At 38.2% G+C, this 17,991-nt stretch overlaps 1 protein-coding gene across 1 annotated transcript in view; it reads right to left on the reverse strand.

Moving 5' to 3' along the window:
- Positions 1-17,991, reverse strand: part of ZSWIM5 (zinc finger SWIM-type containing 5) — a 248,428-nt gene that overhangs the window by 60,737 nt on the left and 169,700 nt on the right. Inside the window, exon 2 of the mRNA XM_068537942.1 lies at positions 8,984-9,340. Coding sequence (XP_068394043.1) covers positions 8,984-9,340 — 357 coding nt within the window. The remainder of the gene's footprint in view (positions 1-8,983; positions 9,341-17,991) is intronic.

The raw sequence follows: 17,991 nt of genomic DNA on the forward strand, positions 1-17,991 counted from the left end.
GACGTGGATGGACCTAGAGTCTGTCATACAGAGTGAAGTAAGTCAGAAAGAGAAAAACAAATACCGTATGCTAACATATATATATGGAATCTAAAAAAAAAAAAAAAATGGTCATGAAGAACCTCGGGGCAAGACGGGAATAAAGACGAAGACCTACTACAGAATGGACTTGAGGATACGGGGAGGGGGAAGGGTAAGCTGGGACAAAGTGAGAGTGTGGCATGGACATATATACACTACCAAATGTAAAATAGCTAGCTAGTGGGAAGCAATTATACTCCAATAAAGATGTTAAAGATATATATATATATATATATTTATATATTTAAAAAAAAAAGATCGCTTTGGCTATTCAGAAGACCTGTTTTCATTTTCTTTTACGTTGGAATTGTGCACTTCTCATATATACCCAACTAAATTGAAGTTTTTAAAGACTAGTGTACAGATTCATTTTTATACCTCACAGTGTCTGGATCATTACAGCACTGAGTTAATATTTATAGAATGAACAAATATTTGTCCTATTGACCACCTTGATTTAAGCTCCAGGTGGGCAAATAATATACCCTATACTTCTTCTGTAAACTGAAAGTGGCAAAGAAAAACAAATACACTCCTTATCCTTAAATATTTGTTAATAACAGCCATTCATTGAATGTTTCCTCCACGCCAGAGTCTAAGCACTTTTTATACACATCCCCGCTAGAATGTATGCTCCTTGTGGGCATAAATTGTTTTATTTCCTGGTATATTTGCAACATGTGAACAGTGCCTGTCACATAGTAGATGCTCAATGAATATCTGTTGAGTATATTCCAGTGAACTCTCCCAACAACTCTATGAGGTGGCATTATTATCCTAATTTTAAAGCGAAAACAACTAAAGCTTATACAGGTAAGTAATATAACAGATGGAAATTATATGAGTTAGAATCTATATGTTGGTCTCTCTTCAAAGTCTTGTTCTTCACTACAAAGCTATACTTTGGCCTCTAGCCTCATATTGCTGTGATCTACCACCTGGTTTCAGACCCTGAATGTAAGCTGGATGCTGTGTCTGAAAATAGCCAAATCCTTTCTTGGTTTATTCTACCACACAGAATATAGGGTAAGTCAGAATAATGCATTTTCTGCACAGTGAAAATAACAAGAGTTCTCACCAGTACAGTGATTCTCAAATGTTAATCACTTGGGGTTTGTTGTTAAAAATGCAGATTACAGAGTCTCACTTCTGATTCTAGTTTTCACTAGCTCTACAGAGATGCAACTGAGATAAAATAAGATAAACTAGGTATAAACCAAGGATTGGGCCTCTGAGTACCCTGCTGATGAGGAAAGAATAGCAATGGTGCTCCGAAAGCAAGGGGCAGAGATGGTTTGAATACCAATTCTTACCCTTGGGTGGTTCAACTAGAAAAAGAAAAATCAAGAGCAGGACCCAGTCTCCCAGGGGAGCTAGCCTTAGTCAACAAATTGGAGGTGTGGAGTGACACCGCCTCTAAGGATTTGAAGGGGTATGGAGCAAACTGGTGAATCTTTTGGGCCCAGCTGGTGGTAGTAGCAGCAGCTGTGGAAGAAATCAGGCACAGTTTATTAATACCGAGTGTGCACATGATGGAAAACTTCTGGGATAGTGCAATTACTGCTGGAATACCAGGAGGGGATTTTGAAAATGAGGGCTCAAAATTATAATAACGGCAAGCAGTGATTAGGCCCCTACTATGTGCCAGGCACGGCATTAGGTACCTTACATTAGGCTAGGATAAGGCAAAGCCTAGAGAGTTATTAACAGTAAAATTTCACCTAAAGCTTCAAAAGGGTTTGTTTATCTGATAGCAAAGAAAGGAAGGTAAACTGTGTAAATGTTTTCTGGTCTATAAGGAACCCAGGAGACAAGAAACTGAGCTGCCAAAATGGGTGCTTGCAGAAAAAAAAAGGGAGTAAGTCAGTAGTTGAGACGTCCAGGTAACAGTCTATATGGAGCTGGTGTGGCTGTTGAAGAAATCAAAGTCATGGGAGTTCCCTGGCGGTCCAGTGGTGAAGACTCGGGCTCTCACTGCCGAGGGCCTGTGTTGGATCCCTGGTCTGGGAACTAAGATCCTGCAAGCCTTGAGGCATGGCCGGAAAAAAACCCAAAAGGCCCGAGAAGAATTTTCTAAGACATTTCCGTTTATTCAATATTTATTGAGAGCCTCCTATGTGCCAGGGGCCTGTGCCAAACACTGGATAGACAGTGTTAAATAAGCAGACATAGTCCCTGTCCTTGTGGAGCTGATAGACTAGTTGGGGAAAGGGATGTCAAGCAAATAATCACCCAGGTACATATCTGTGTGTAAAGAAAGGTCAAATAAGTTTTCCCCGAGAAAGTGACATTTAAGTGAATAATTGAGGAATGAATAAGAGTTAGCCTGGCAGAGAGTGGAGGAAATACTGTGTGTATTTTTTGCTCAAAAAAGCATGAAGCCATAAATCATTGTGGTAATTAAGGACATCTATAACAAGGGGGAGAGGATAGGAAGAGTATTCCAAGGAGAGGGAATATCATGTGAAAATGAAGGCAAAAGCCAGATCGTGCAAGGTTTTGTAGGCCGTATGAAATTTGGATTTTACCCTAAGTGCAACAGGAGGCCATTGAAGGATTTTAAACAAGAAGTGATATGACAAAATCTGTAGTTATAGAAAAGTTACTTTGGATGGCTCTGTGGAGAATGGAATAGAAGGGAGCAACAGTGGATATGGAAAGATCAGTTAGAAGGCTATAGTAGCAATTTAGGTGGGAGATTATAGTGGTTTTATTTAGGGTGATGACAGTATCAACAGAGAGAAGTGGAAAATGATGAAAGATATTTGAGAGGTAAAATTAACAGGTCTTGCACTGGAATGCATGTGGATTATGAGAAAAAAAGTGTTCTATCATGATCCAGTGGCTAGATGATGGTGCTATTTATTGTGCAAGTTTGAGGAAGAAGATAAATTCATGTTTGGATATGTTGATTTGGGGATGTCTTTGATACAGAATAGTCAGTTGGATATAGGAGAAGTAAATCTGTGAGTCATAATACATAGATGACATTAAGGTAAAGGAGGTAGCTGAGATTGCCTGCAGAGATCATATAGAATAAGAGGAGAAAATTTAAGATTAATTTTTAAGAAATAGCAACATTAAAGGTCAGATAGCAGAGAAGGGTACAGCATTTAGGAATGAACGAATAAGAACAAAGATAATTTTAACTAGATAAACCAGGCCTGGAGTTCACAACCAGCTTCTCTGGCTCTCTCACTAACTCCCAGGCAAAATCTTAAAAAAAAATGATCCTTTGGTTAAAAACAAAAGATAAATATATCCCTATATGTGTTCACTGGTTAGAACATTTTAGTCTTTTTATAAAAAGAGATGAGTATGAAACTAATTACCCTCAGTAGTGGTAAAGTGGACTTGGTCAATATAAATGATACTTTGACATTTTTGTATGAAAATTTCCACAGGATTATAAGACAAACGATAACAAGTGAAGATAAAATAAAAGGATGTTTTATAAATAATTATTTAACAAACTATCATGTGGGTTGAGGCTCCAAGTTAGCATTAAGACTGTAACAGTGAGACCTGTCCTGAGGGAACTGATAAGTCTGTGGAATCAATTTTTCTTTCATTCTTAAACATCCTTTTTTAAATTATAAAAACAATACATGCTTATCATAGAAAATATACTAAAGAATAAAGAAAATAAAAATCCACTCATAGTGCCTCCAGCCATAAGTTCCCTTGTTAATATCATGGTGTATTTTCTTCCCGTCTTTTTGTTCTGTACATACACATATGTGTATACACATATGCATGCATACACACAAACACCTTTTTAAATTAAATTTACAAATTTTAATTGAAATATGAATTATGGAAAGTGCACAAATCTTAATTGTAAAGCTTGATGAATTATCACATAGTGATTATAATAACTATCACTGAAGTCAAGAAAACAGAATACTACCAGCAGCCTAGAAGCCCCTTTGCAAACACCATCTCCCTTCCTCTTCTCCCAAATTAACCACTAACCTGACTTCTAACACTAGGGACTTGTTTTTGAACTTTACATAAATGGAATCATACAACATTTATTCTTTTGTGTCTGGCTTATTTCACTCAACATCATGTTTGTAAGATTCACTCATATTATTATGTTTAGCAAAACAATTTATTTTCATTGATATATAGTATTCCATTACATGAACGTATTAATTTATTAAGCCATTCTACTGCTGATGGACATTTGGATTGTTTCTATTTCAGGCTCTCACAAATTATGCTACTCATTTCCACTGGGTAGACATCTAGGAGAAGAATTTCGGGGTCATAGGGTACACATAGGTTCAACTTGAGTTAGATGATACCCAACAGTTTCCCAAAGTGACTGTAACAATTTACACTCCTACCTGCAATATATTAGTTCCAGTTGCTCAATATCCTCACCAATACTTGATACTGATAGTTTAAAAAATTTAGCCATTCTGGTGGCTATGTAGTGGAATCTCACTGTGGTTTTAATTTGCATTTCCCTGATTACTAATTAGTTAAAGTGCCTTTTAATATGTTTATTAGCCACTTGGATGTCCTTTCTGCCAAGTGCCTTTTTGTGTCTCTGTCCATTTTACTATTTGTAGGGGTTCTTAAGGTATTTAGGATACAAACCCTCTGTCAGCTGTATGTATTGTAAATATCTTCTCCCACTATTTGCGTGCCTTTTTAGTCTCTTAATGGTGCCTTTTGATAAACGGAAGTTTAAAAATCTTAATGTAGTCCAATTTATCAATCTTCTACTTAAATTTTTTTTTTAAAGTGAAGGTACTGGTTATTGCTCATTAAAGGATTTGTATACCTCCATTTTTAAAAAAAATTAATTTTATTTATTTATTTATGGCTGTGTTGGGTCCTTGTTTCTGTGTGAGGGCTTTCTCTAGTTGCGGCAAGCGAGGGCCACTCTTCATCGCGGTGCGCGGGCCTCTCACCACCGCGGCTTCACTTGTTGCGGAGCACAGGCTCCCGACGCGCAGGCTCAGTAACTGTGGCTCACGGGCCCAGCTGCTCTGCGGCATGTGGGATCTTCCCAGACCAGGGCTCGAACCCGTGTCCCCTGCATTGGCAGGCAGACTCTCAACCACTGCGCCACCAGGGAAGCCCTACTTAAATTTTTTTTACCTCAAGAACATGAAAATTTTTTTCATATTATCTCCTATATGCTTTATTGTTTTACTTTTCACATTTATATCTGCAATTCATTGGCAATTAATTTTTCTGTATGGCATGAGGTAGGAATCAAGTTTTTTTTCCCCAGTATGAATTTCCAATTGATCCAGCCTTATTTATTCAAAAGATTCTTCTTTTCCCATTGCTGGGCATTTTGTGGAATCCTTTCACTTTGGAAACTCACACATTTTTGTTCTAGAAAACATTCTTTAATTATTTTATTGATGAATTCCTTACCTCTGTTTTCTATTTCTGGAATCCCTATTTTTCAAACATCGGAATTCCAGGACTCATTCTCTTAATTTTTAACATCCTTTTTTCTTCCTATTTTTCATCTCTTCATCTTCTTTTTTAAAAAAATCTTTGTCTTTTTGCTCTACTCTATAGGAACTTTCCTTACCTTTATTTTCCATCACTTAGTTTTATAATTTTTTTTGCCATTATATTTGTAATATTCATTAGTTCTTTCTGTTCTGTGAATTTCTTTTTATAGTGTCCAGTTTTTATTTCATGGTTACAATATCTTCTTCTATTCCTATGATGATATTAATAACAATTTTTCAAGGTTTTCTTCTCTCTGCATAGTCTCTATTTCCCCCAAATTGCTGTTCTATGTTTGTTAGTTCTGGTCTGTATCTTCCACAATATTCAACATTGTTGACCATTTACTTCTTAAAATTCAATTTTATACTTAAAACTCAATTTTATAGTTACTTGCTAGCTTCTCCTCATTTCTCATTCTACTTTGCAAATTCCTACACTGGCCCCTGTTTCATCACCTGTATATGCATGGCTGTATTCATTCAACAAAACCTTATTATTTTCCAGGTACCATGCTTGGTGATGGAGACTCAGAAATTTGTAAGACATGGTTCCTGACCTAACTCCTCAAGTTATCATAATTTTCTCTTGGTATCCAAACTCTCTGTATGGATAAAAAGCAACTGAAGCCCTGGCCTGGACGCTATATGCCAGAGAATCTCAGGGTATGGAGTTACCAGAGAAAATCACAAACAGAGCATGGAGCAGTGCTAAATGAAGAGTTGGAAAGATAGTCCAAATTGAATCACCAATCCAAAGGGGACAAGGCAAAGTCTAGCTAAAACCACTTACAGGGACTAATAAAAGTTTTCAGGGACATGAGGAGCAGAGCAATACCTGGATCCATTCCTGGGATTAAAAGCAGGTAGCTAGGGCTTCCCTGGTGGCGCAGTGGTTAAGAATCCGCCTGCCAATGCAGGGGACACAGGTTCGAGCCTTGGTCTGGGAAGAGCCCACATGCCATGGAGCAACTAAGCCCGTGCGCCGCAACTACTGAGCCTGCACTCTAGAGCCCATGAGCCACAACTAATGAGCCCGTGTGCCACAACTACTGAAGCCCACGCGCCTAGAGCCTGTGCTCTACAACAAGAGAAGCCACCGCAATGAGAAGCCCACGCACCACAACAAAGAGTAGCCCCCGTTCACCGCAACTAGAGAAAGCCCACATGCAGCAACAAAGACCCAACGCAGCCAAAATTAAATAAATTAAAAAAAAAAAAAAAGCAGGTAGCTAGCAGTTTTAGAAATTTTATTCCTGCTTTTTAAAGTCTGTTTTGGTGAAGAGTAGGGCTTGAGAGAGAGGAGACGGAAGATGTCCTAGGTGTTTATAGATCTAGCAGGGAACAGAAACAGGACTTCAAAGATCATCGCTATGCTAATAACTCCAAAATTCTGACTTTTGTCCTCAGTTCCAGATCCACATACCCAATTTTGTATCAGAAATCTTCACCTAAGTGTTCTACAAGCACCTCAAACTTAAACTGAATTCGTCTTCCTCCTAAATTTATCCCTCCCCTTACGTTCCCTAAGTGAATGGCAACATTATTGTCAAATCCAGCCATCGTAGCTGGACATTCTGGAACTGAGTTTTTTCTCATCTTCCTCTTCTTCACTCCCCACCCATCCTACACATCTGGATGTTGAATCCCGTCCATGTTGCCTCTAAGATATATCCACTCCTCCCCCTCACCATTTTCAGTATCATTGCCTATATCAGCACTGGTTATTAGAAATATAAGAAAGACCTTGTGGAATACTAGGGAACCTGGGGTAGAAAGCTAATATTAGTCTGGAATAAACACAGGTACAGAAGGAGTAGTTCCTGGGGAAGGTTGAGAATAACATCTCAAGTTCACTGTGGCAACTTAGACTAATTTCAGACAAATAATAAGATGCTGAGATGGGAGGTATAATGAGGAATAAAGATTGCTTCAGCACAGTGGTAAAGGGGAAAGAGGGTTGCTTTGGTGACAGTGGTGATGAACAAGGCAGGTGCAATAGAGGTACTCAACCAAGGTGGTTAGTTCAAGAAAAGGCAAGAGAGCTTGGATATAGGCAAAAATTCTGAGAAAGAGCTAGTGGGAATGATGCACGAAAGTAGGCCATAGCCCAGCTGTGGTGTTAACAGACCTGGATCTGAACTCAGGTTCCTAAGAACTCTAGACTTAAGGAGGCCAGAGAAATAGAACAGCCTCCCTATGTGGGATAAGAAAATATAGATATAGATATAGATATAGATATAAAGTTACTCTTTAACAGTATCTCTCAAATAGAGCTCAGTTACCATGTAAACACTACAACTTTGAGGATAAAGCAACAGAAGATTATTTCCTCTAGTTAGCAAGAGTTCCTGGAAGCCTGTCTGACTATCCTTATTTCTGAGGAGTGGTGAGGCTGTGTGTAGGACTTGACTAGCTCTATTGGGCAACTGAGAAAAGCAGGCCCTTTGGCACATACTATAGTATTATACAGGCCATTCATCTGATCTCACTGCCTTGTTCACACTAACACCAAAGTTTCTTCTAAAAATAGAGAGGTAGTATAGAGAAGCATTAAAAACCTGAGTTCTGAAATCAGGTGAGCCTAGGTTATAAATAATTTCCTTATTTATAAAACGGAAATGGTTGTAATACCTACCTCACAGGGTAGTTTTGAAAACTAAATGAATTAACATATATAAACATGTATAAAGTCTCTTGCATGATGCCTGGAACATAGTAGGACCTAACCAACAAAATGAAAAATTGGCTCATATAGCTCCTCTTCTCAAAATTCTTCAACGGTTTCCTGTGATTAAGTATCTACAACCTGGCTTCATAATAAAGGCAAGCATTTATTTCAGACTTAGCTGTCTTTTCTACTAGATTATAAGCTGTTTGAAGGCAGGAACCATATCTGTTTTATGCTCTCAACAATCAGTGCTACCACTTGCACAGTGTAGGTACTCAACATATACTTGTTGAATGAGTAAGTGAACATAATATCTTTCTCCAGCCATAAACTCTCCCATTATATAGCTCATAAACACAATGCTAGCAGATGCTCTTTGGAATAACCCTGATGTTATGCAGGTTTCTGAAATGTTAAGGAATTCTCATATCCATTTCAGTTCACTGAATGGCACTAATTATTTTATGCTTTCTCTCACTCCTGAATATCCCAGGCTCCTGGGGCAGGGATTGTATGGAAAAATGAAGTCCATAAACTAGATCAATATGTAACTCTAACATTCTCTGTCCTTTTTTGCCAAACCTTTGTGAGGTGGACAATTGGATTGCTTTAAGAAACAGAGTTAATAAATAGTTTGGATAGAATGAACTGATTAAGGTTGAGTGATTACAATGGTAAATGTATCCCAATCTCTAAACATGCCATAAAGCAACAAAATATATTTTTAGCAAAAATGTTGTACAATTACCGTTTACTTGGTTGATTTCAGAGTTGGAGGATAGAATCTCATCTGCCAGCTTCTGTGCAGTAGGAAGAACCTCAGTGTGGTGTGCCGTGATTAAATACTGAATAAACTTTTGTAGCTGGTCCCTGTTCATCTGGAAAAGGGTTTCTGAGATAGGAAGACGCAGTTTGACTTGGTCTGGTTTACGGATCCTGTAGAGTGAGAGCGCTACCACATGGGCACAGTAGAATATGTCTTTGTTCCCACAGCCACACGCCACTGAAGTGATTTTGCATCGATCAAAACTGATGGCAACTTTATAAGTCACTGCTGGTTCAGAAGTAGTGGCCGGCTCAGTTACTGTGCCACTGAGATGGAAGCCTAAGGAAACAAAAAAGACATGTTTAGAGATTCTGTAGTAAGAAACCTGAAGGTTTTCATTTTGCATTTAAATTCATCAATTCAGAAACTATTTGCTGAGTATCTCCTACATACACAGTAGGCTCTGTCAAAGGTCAATGAAACCCAGGTATTGCTTTTTTTTTTTTAAAGTATCTATCTATCTATCTATCTATCTATCTATCTATCTATCTATCTATCTATCTACCTACCTATCTATCTGTTTTTGCTGCGCCGGGTCTTAGTTGCAGCATGCGGGCTCTTAGTTGTGGCTTGCACGCTTCTTAGTGGCAGCTTGCAGGCTCCTTAGTTGCAGCATGCGGACTCTTAGCGGCGGCAGGCACGTGGAATCTAGTTCCCCAACCGGGGATCGGACCCTGGCCCCCTGCACTGGAAGCGTGGAGTCTTACCTACTGGACCACCAGGTAAGTCCCCCCAGGTATTGCTCTTAAGAAACACACAATCTAGAAAAAGAGTCTTTACCCTGGAGTCCATGAACCTCCAGAACTAATAAGAAAACTTTTGTTTGTACATATGTACATTCTTCTAGGGGGACATTTCATACCTTTTATCATAGTCTCAAAAAGATTATTCAAGAACCTTGAATAAGTTAAGAACCTCGGTCGTAGATTTTGAGCTCTTTGTGGCCAAAGACAAGTCTACAAATAACGTCAGTACAATCTAGAGTAAGGTGAGTGTTATAAACGAGAGAAACCAAAAGGATGCCACAAGGAAGGACAAGGAAGATAAGGGCAACATTTCTTCCTCAAAACAAACACTTCCAAAATGGTAACCACATGGAATACCTAAAAGGCAAGAAGCCTCATAAGATGTAGAAAGCAGAGAGCTTGGTGCAGTGAGACTATGCAGTGTTAACCTCCACTCACTAGCCACAGCACCAATAATTTTGAAATGTAGATAGAATACATTTTTAAGTTACAACTAAATTGAAAAAAGTTAAATTTAATAGCAAATTCATTCTATAATAACTGTTTATTCTTTAAATATGATTCTTCTTTGACAAAATATGTATTCAAACAATCAGTCAATCAACAAAAGTTTAATAAGACTTTAAGTAACAAACTTTTTTTTAAGTATCCCTGTTAGCCTAGGGATGCTAATACGAAAAGGAGAGGAATATCAAATATTCGTGAAGCACCTATTACGTAGCAGAACTGTGTTGGGTGCATTTAATAATTTGTCATAACAACCTTATGAAGGTGGTATTATTTTCCTTATTTTAAAGGTATGTAAACTGAGGCTCAGCGGTTAACAAATTTGCCCAAGGGCCCTCAGCTGGAAAGTGATAGACCTAGGATTTGGAACCAGGTCTGACTGACTCCAAAGTTTATTTTCTTTTATTTATACTACACTACCTCTGAAAATGCCATGACAAAGTCCTCATCCTCAAAAACCACAGACAAATAAATGATTACAATATAATATACCAAATGGTATAGTAGAGACAGGAACAAAGGTGAAGCTAATTTCATAGATTTTCTTGTTTTACTGCACTCCACACTGTGAATAGGAAAGCAATTTAAAATAATCTTATATTTGTTGGAGAAATATTTGCCAAATAATAAAAGGTGCATATATTAGTTTCAGAGCTACCATCGTGACCTGGCGGAATTAAAAAATGAGGAGAAAAAAACATTCCAAAGTTCAAGTTTCAGATAATTATGGCTAATTAAAGTAAGAATAAGTCCTAAATTTATAAGCATACCCATAAAATCTAGCAAAATTAACATTACTAAAGGCACATTTAGGTCCAATCCAAAGAAAGGTGCACATTACTGAAAAAGTTAATTTCCAGACTTCACAGAGGCTTTTTCTCAGTTAAACTTAGTTGCAGATTTTAAAATATTGTCATTTGTTCAAAGCAAAGTAGAAAAGTTATATTCAAATGTGATTAAGTATGGCTAAAGACTGCCTTCACTTTAGAACTAAGGAAGGGAACCTTCTGCAGAGTTGAGAAGTAACTCTTCTCCAGATTTCTATCCCCTGGACATAGCCAGTAGAATAACACAACAGAGAGCACATTACACTATGAATTAGGCAGCCATGATCTGCTATTTACTATGTAGTTCTGGGCGACTCACTTTACAACTTTGAGCCTAAGCTTCCTCCTTAATAAAGTGGGGATAATAATACTTGCTCTGCCTAGCTCTTAAAAGTGCTTTGTCAAACTGTAAATGTCCTACAGATTTATTATTCATACTTTTATGCAGTTTTTGTTAATGGGTCTTCATGTCAAGGGAATGAGACAACTTCCCCAGTGGCCAAGTTTCACAGTGGTTGAAAATCAGGTGCTAAGAAAGTACAGTTTTTATTTCCCTCAGGCCCTCCGGAGTATTTAGTATATTCTTGAGAAATGACTTAAGTCCTGATGAAAAGAGACCCCATAGAAGGACTACTTTTTTTATTTTTATTTATTTTAAATTAATTAATTAATTAATTTTTGGCTGTGTTGGGTCTTCACTGCTGCGCGCAGGCTTTCTCTAGTTGCGGCGAGCCGGGGGCTATTCTTCGTTGTGGTGCGTGGGCTTCTCATTGCAGTGGCGTCTCTTGTGGAGCACGGGCTCTAGGCGCACAGGCTTCAGTAGTTGTGGCACACGGGTTCAGTAGTTGTGGCACGTGGGCTCAGAAGTTGTGGCTCGCAGGCTCAGTAGTTGTAGCTCGCGGGCTCTAGAGTGCAGGTTCAGTAGTCGTGGTGCATGGGCTTAGTTGCTCCGTGGCATGTGGGATCTTCCCAGACCAGGGCTAGAATCCGCGTCCCCTGCACTGGCAGGCGGATTCCTAACCACTGCGCCACCAGGGAAGTCCCTAGAAGGACTACTTTAAAATTTCAAATAAGATAATGATGCCAATGTGGGAAAACCTTAGGTTCCAAGCCTCTGAATCTAAAAGTTGAGTATAAACATTTCTACTTGCTTGGGGGCACTTGGCCTGTAGCACAGTCTCTGAACCCAATTCTCTCATTCCCTTCCTGCATGAAAATGAATAAGAATATTGGTTAGAGTTGGGACAGAAACTATGGGTATCTTATTAAGATGTAAGCCGCATGAGGGCAGGGCTTTCTCTGTATACTGTTCACTACTGTAAAAAAGCAAAATCACTATGGCTGCACTATGAAAAACAGATTGGACCTCGGCCTCCATATTTTTAAGTTGAGAGGCTGGCCTAGAAGACCTCCAAGGTTCTATCTAGCACAGATATATTATGATTTCATAGTAACTATCACTAAATCTTATTATCTTTTCTAGAAATAGAGTACTTCTGGGATTTAAAGAGTATACAATAATAGCTAACCTTTATGAGTGCCTCCTATGTGTTCGGCTCTGTTCTAAGTACTTTACATGCATTAACTCATTAAATTTTCACAATTTTTATGAATTTGATAGTAGGTATAATGGTAAGCTTTATGTGCCAATTTGACTAGGCTATAGAACCCAGTTATTCAATCAAATACTAATTAATCTGGGTGTTGCTGTGGAGGTGTTTTGTAGATGTGATTAACATCTACAATCAGCTGACTTTAACTAAAGGAAATTATCCTTAATAATGTGGGTGGGTCTTGTTCAATCAGCTGAAAGCCCTTATAGGCAAAACTGAGGTTTCTCTGTGAAAGAAGAAATTTTGCCTTAAGACTGTAGCATCAGATCCTGACCAAGAATTTCCAGCCTGATGGCCTGGAAACATATACTATATATGTATATACAGTTATCTCCTACTGATTCTGTTTCTCTGGAAAACCCTGACTGGTTACTATTATTATTCCCATTTTATGTATGAGGAAACAAGCACAGAGAGATTAAGTAACTTGCTCAAGGTCATTCTGCTAGTAAGTGGCAAAGCCAAGATTCACAGCCAGGCAGTCTGGCTCAAAAGCCCATACTCTTAACTATTACATTATACTGCCTCTGTATAATACTGTGTTGTATGGCAATCAATACCACATTTATATAAACTGTAAAACAACTATAAAACTAGAAACATTATTAGAAAATAACTTCTATGTTTACTGAAATTCTACAATTTCAGTTTTTATAGCATTGGTAATGGTTTGAACTTCTAGGTTAATCTGGAATTAGAGACAAAATGTTGAATATCAATTTAGACTCCATCTGTCTCCACAGCAGGTCAATGTTAAAACAGCTGAGAAACTTTCTGCAAAATATTTTTCAAAAGCTAGTTAGACATGGCTCCCTAGAGGCTTTGATTAAGGTCCATGATGCTCTTGGGAGCATGTTCATTTGAGTTGGGTAAATCTTTGGGCTCCATCAGCTGTATTAACACTGGTATAGCTCATGCTCCACGCCTAAGCCCATTTGAAAGGCAGAAGGTTCTGGGTGGCTCCGTGGAAGTTTCCTTGCTGGGAGTTCCTTTTTCCCTTATTATAATCTAGTAACACTTTTTTCAAGATTAATTCCTCCTGAGAATAAAGCTACATAGAGGTTCAATGTAGTATTTCTTTCCCATTGCAAACCTAACTGCCATCAATAATCTGCTGATTTAAGCAAAGATGTAGAAGCCTAATTTTAAAAAATTTCTATTGAATCAGCATGTATTTATTGAATACCCACTGTGTGCTCTTTTTACCTTTTAACTCTTTTATTTGGACATTTTCAAACAAAGAAGTAGAGAGAATGCTGTATAATGAGTCCTCTACATCCATCACTCAGCTTCAACAATTATCAATACAAAGATAAACTTGTTTAACCTTGACCCTCTCCCAGCTCCTTCCCTGTCCTCCTCAATTAATTTTATTGAAGTAAATCCCATAAATATCCTTTCATCAGTAAATACCTCGGTATACATTTCTAAAAGACAAGAACTTAATTTTTTTGTGTGTGTGTGCCACCCCGTGCAGCATGTGGGATCTTAGTTCCCCAACCAGGGATCAAAAACCTGCTCCCCCTGCATTGAAAGCACAGTCTTAACCACTGGACTGCCAGGGAAGTCCCACAAGAACTGAAAATTAATAATTCCTTAATATCAAATATCCAGTATTCAGATTTCCACAACTGACTTCAAAAACAGAACAGAGCAAAAAACAGGAAAGGTCTGTTCAAATCAGAATACAAACAAGGTCCAGATATTACATGTGGTTGATAATGTCTCTTAAGCTACAAGTTCCTTCTCCTTCCTCTTCCCCTTCAATTATTTACTGAAAAATAATAGTTAGCTCTAGAGAGACTTGACCAGATTCAGGGTTTTGGTAAAATTACTTCACAGGTTGTGTTGCATACTTTCTAATACATCACATCAGGAGACACATCATGCCCGATGATCCTTCTTCCTGTACTGTTAGAATTCAGCACTGGGTTCAGGTGTTGTTAGCCTGCTCCATCCATTATAAAGTTCCTTGTCAACTTTTCACCTAATAGTTTTAGTAGTCATTGATGATCATTGCCTTGATCTATTGATATTATTTCACTTGGGTGGCTTTACTTTAAAAAAGAAATTTGGCTCTCTCACATTCTCTGACTCTTAACAGCCTAAACTGTAAAATAAGGAAAAAAACATAAAATGGTTATTAGCTCAGTGCCTGGAACATGGTGGGCTTTTAACAAAAAAAGTGACAGAAACAACCACAAAAATTGCTTAGAACTCATGGGAAAAACAACTACTTTATAGACAAAGTTTTCCTGAATATCAGCTTTGTGATGATCCTTCATTCACATTTTCTTAAAATATAAAAAGAAAATACATATATTGTGAAATCATCCTGCTTATCAAAATGCCCAAGAGACTTTAAAACAGTCTCTTTTTATCAGTTGTAAGTCTTGAAATGATTAAGATAATGGATGGACTGGTGGGAGAGGGAGTAGGCAGGCACATAGGGAAGCAACGTGCTTGCTTCACTAGTGGCTCCCGTAGGCCGTAAAGGTCAAATGCCCATACTTCCTTCCTCCTTACAGCATGTCTTTTGGTGCAAAGCAGTCAGGGATGGTGGGTCTAGTAGAGACCTGGCTTTCTGAAGAAACAGTCAGTCAATCAGGCAGCCGCTCCCCTTGTGGCCCTATCAACTTCATACACAGGGGGAAAAAAAACCTCAAGTGCTTTAACACTGAGTGAGCCCTGAATGCACCACATACTTTCAAGGAGTTCCTGTTTAGTTTTGCAAGCACTGCATCCCTCCAACCCACCCCCAAATCACAAAGCTAGCTTTGCCCTGAGAAAAAGATTTGAAAAAATTTCAACTTCCTGTTCTGTGGCTGAGGCACCTTTCCCACCTGGCCTCTACACTGTTTAGAAATTTTAGAATAAAATTGTACTGCAGCCCCTTCTCCACTACATATCACAATGGCTCTGATGTCTCAGCTTCTAGGAAAAAAATGACCTTCTATAAATGCCTGCTATGAGGTAAGCCCCTACCAGAATGTTATCCTATAAGTGTGCCATGTTTTCCTTGCCTTCAACATGCTCCAAGTACCATTTAGGAGTGGGAAAAGATTCAAAAAGTGTGCAGAAATGGCCTCATAGGCCCCTAATAACTGAGTTCTTTGCAGGCAGTCCTTGCTAGAGCTTGTCACGCTTAAATGTGCAACAAGAGCTCTGAGAACTTCAAGATTAGCAAGAAATTGTTAAAAATCCAGGAGTGGGGACTTCCCTGGTGGCGCAGTGGTTAAGAATATGCCTGCCAATGCAGGGAACGTGGGTTTGATCCCTGGTCCGGGAAGATCCCACGTGCTGCGGAGCAACTAAGTCTGCGCACCACAACTACTGAGCCCGAGTGCTGCAACTAGTGAAGCCTGTACGCCTAGAGCCCGTGTTCTTCAACAAGAGAAGCCACTGCTATAAGAAGCCCACGCACCACAATGAAGAGTAGCCCCCACTTGCCGCAACTAGAGAAAGCGCGCGCACAGCAACAAAGACCCAACGCAGCCAAGAAAAAAAAAAAAAATCCAGGCGTGCTCATGGCTTAAGAGTTCTTATTCTCCTGCCTTCTAAACTAAATGGTGGCACAAGAGGAAATGGAAAAGACTGAAATTGTTTACTTAACATTTCTTTTCCAGCATCAGTGCTGGGGAATCCAGGGCATGGGCTGGACCCAACCTTGGACTAAACAGAAAGTACCAAGGACCAGTTTTATACTTGAGGAAAATATAAATAAAATGTCTCTTTCCCAAATAAGGAAATCCTATGTTCTTCATGGCTTTGCTCAAATATCACCTCCATATGAAACTGTATCTGGTGCCCCAGTTGCTAAACTGAATCATGTTTTGTTGTTTTTTACATTGGAGTATAGTTGATTAACAATGTTGTGATAGTTTCAGGTGTACAGCAAAGTGATAAACTGAATCATATTAAATGAAGAAACTTTAACATTTGTGCCTATGGAGCTTACAGTTTAGTTCACAAGAAAGCATTTTACCCAGAATCAACTAATGAAGGACCGAAGAGATAATAATTTCACAGATGAAGAACAGGCTCAGAGATGTTATGCAATTTGCAGCTTGTAATCATTTACACGATTACAGTCATGATAACAGAAATTAAAATGACCATAAATTCACATTCTGAAACATTTTAGGCTTTAAAGACTAGGAAAAATAAACTTGTGAAGAGTTTCCTTCAAATTAATATACTTCCTGAATACAGTCATATTGCTTCTTTTGATTTAAAAAGAACCAAAATAAATAACTTTTAATCACTAAGTTTTTGAGCACTTACCATGTGTTCTTTTACAAACATTGCATCACTTAATCCTCACCACAATGTTATGTGTTTAGTACTATTATCCCCATTTTTTGTAAAGAAACTGATGCTTAGAGAAATTATCCAATTTGCCTAAGTTTACACAGCCTGTAAGTGGCAGAGCTAGGATTTGAACCCAGGCATTCTGGCTTCACAGAGTCTAAGCTCCTAACAACCACATTTTATTTCTATTATAGTGTTTCCCAAACACCAACTTCATTTTCCTGGCTTAGGAAAATCAGAGTGATGTTTGGTACTGCTCCTTAAACTTTTTTTTGTAAAAATTAGGACATTGCTAAATCATACTAATTCAATTTTCATCCTTTGTTTACATACAGTCAGCTACTACGATACTAAGTTACCAAACTGATAGAAAAATGGAATCCTAACAGGGACAAGTGGCAGAGAATATGCAAAATGTATTCAATCTGGTAACCCAAAAGTTAGAGCACATGTCTTCCCCTTAGAGGCTACAAGAAATTTGAAGAGCCAGAACACATAAAGATGTTAATTTCTCTTTTTAAAAAGTATCTTAAGGTTAATTCATTCATTAAATAACTATTTAAGATCTACTATGTTAGGTCCCAAGGATACATCTGTGAAAAGACCAAATGATCCCTGACTTTATGGCATTTATAGTGTAGCTGGGGAGACAGATATTAAACAACTAAGTCCACAAAAAATTATTTAATTTTAATTGTGAAGAAGTACAGAATGATAGAATAGTATATAATATGGAAGACCTGACCTGGTTTAGCATTTTGAGCAGAATTTTATAGAATAAATCAGAATTAACTAGGTGAAAGGATGGGGAATGCAGAGTAGTGGTAAAGAGGACTCCAGGTAGAAAAAAAAAAGTACATATGCAGACGGATAAGAAGGCTATGCAGAGGTGCTAAGGCCAAGAGGAACATGGAATGTTTAAAGAA

Source organism: Eschrichtius robustus, chromosome 3 (genome assembly GCF_028021215.1).
Source record: "Eschrichtius robustus isolate mEscRob2 chromosome 3, mEscRob2.pri, whole genome shotgun sequence".
NCBI classification, from domain to species: domain Eukaryota; kingdom Metazoa; phylum Chordata; class Mammalia; order Artiodactyla; family Eschrichtiidae; genus Eschrichtius; species Eschrichtius robustus.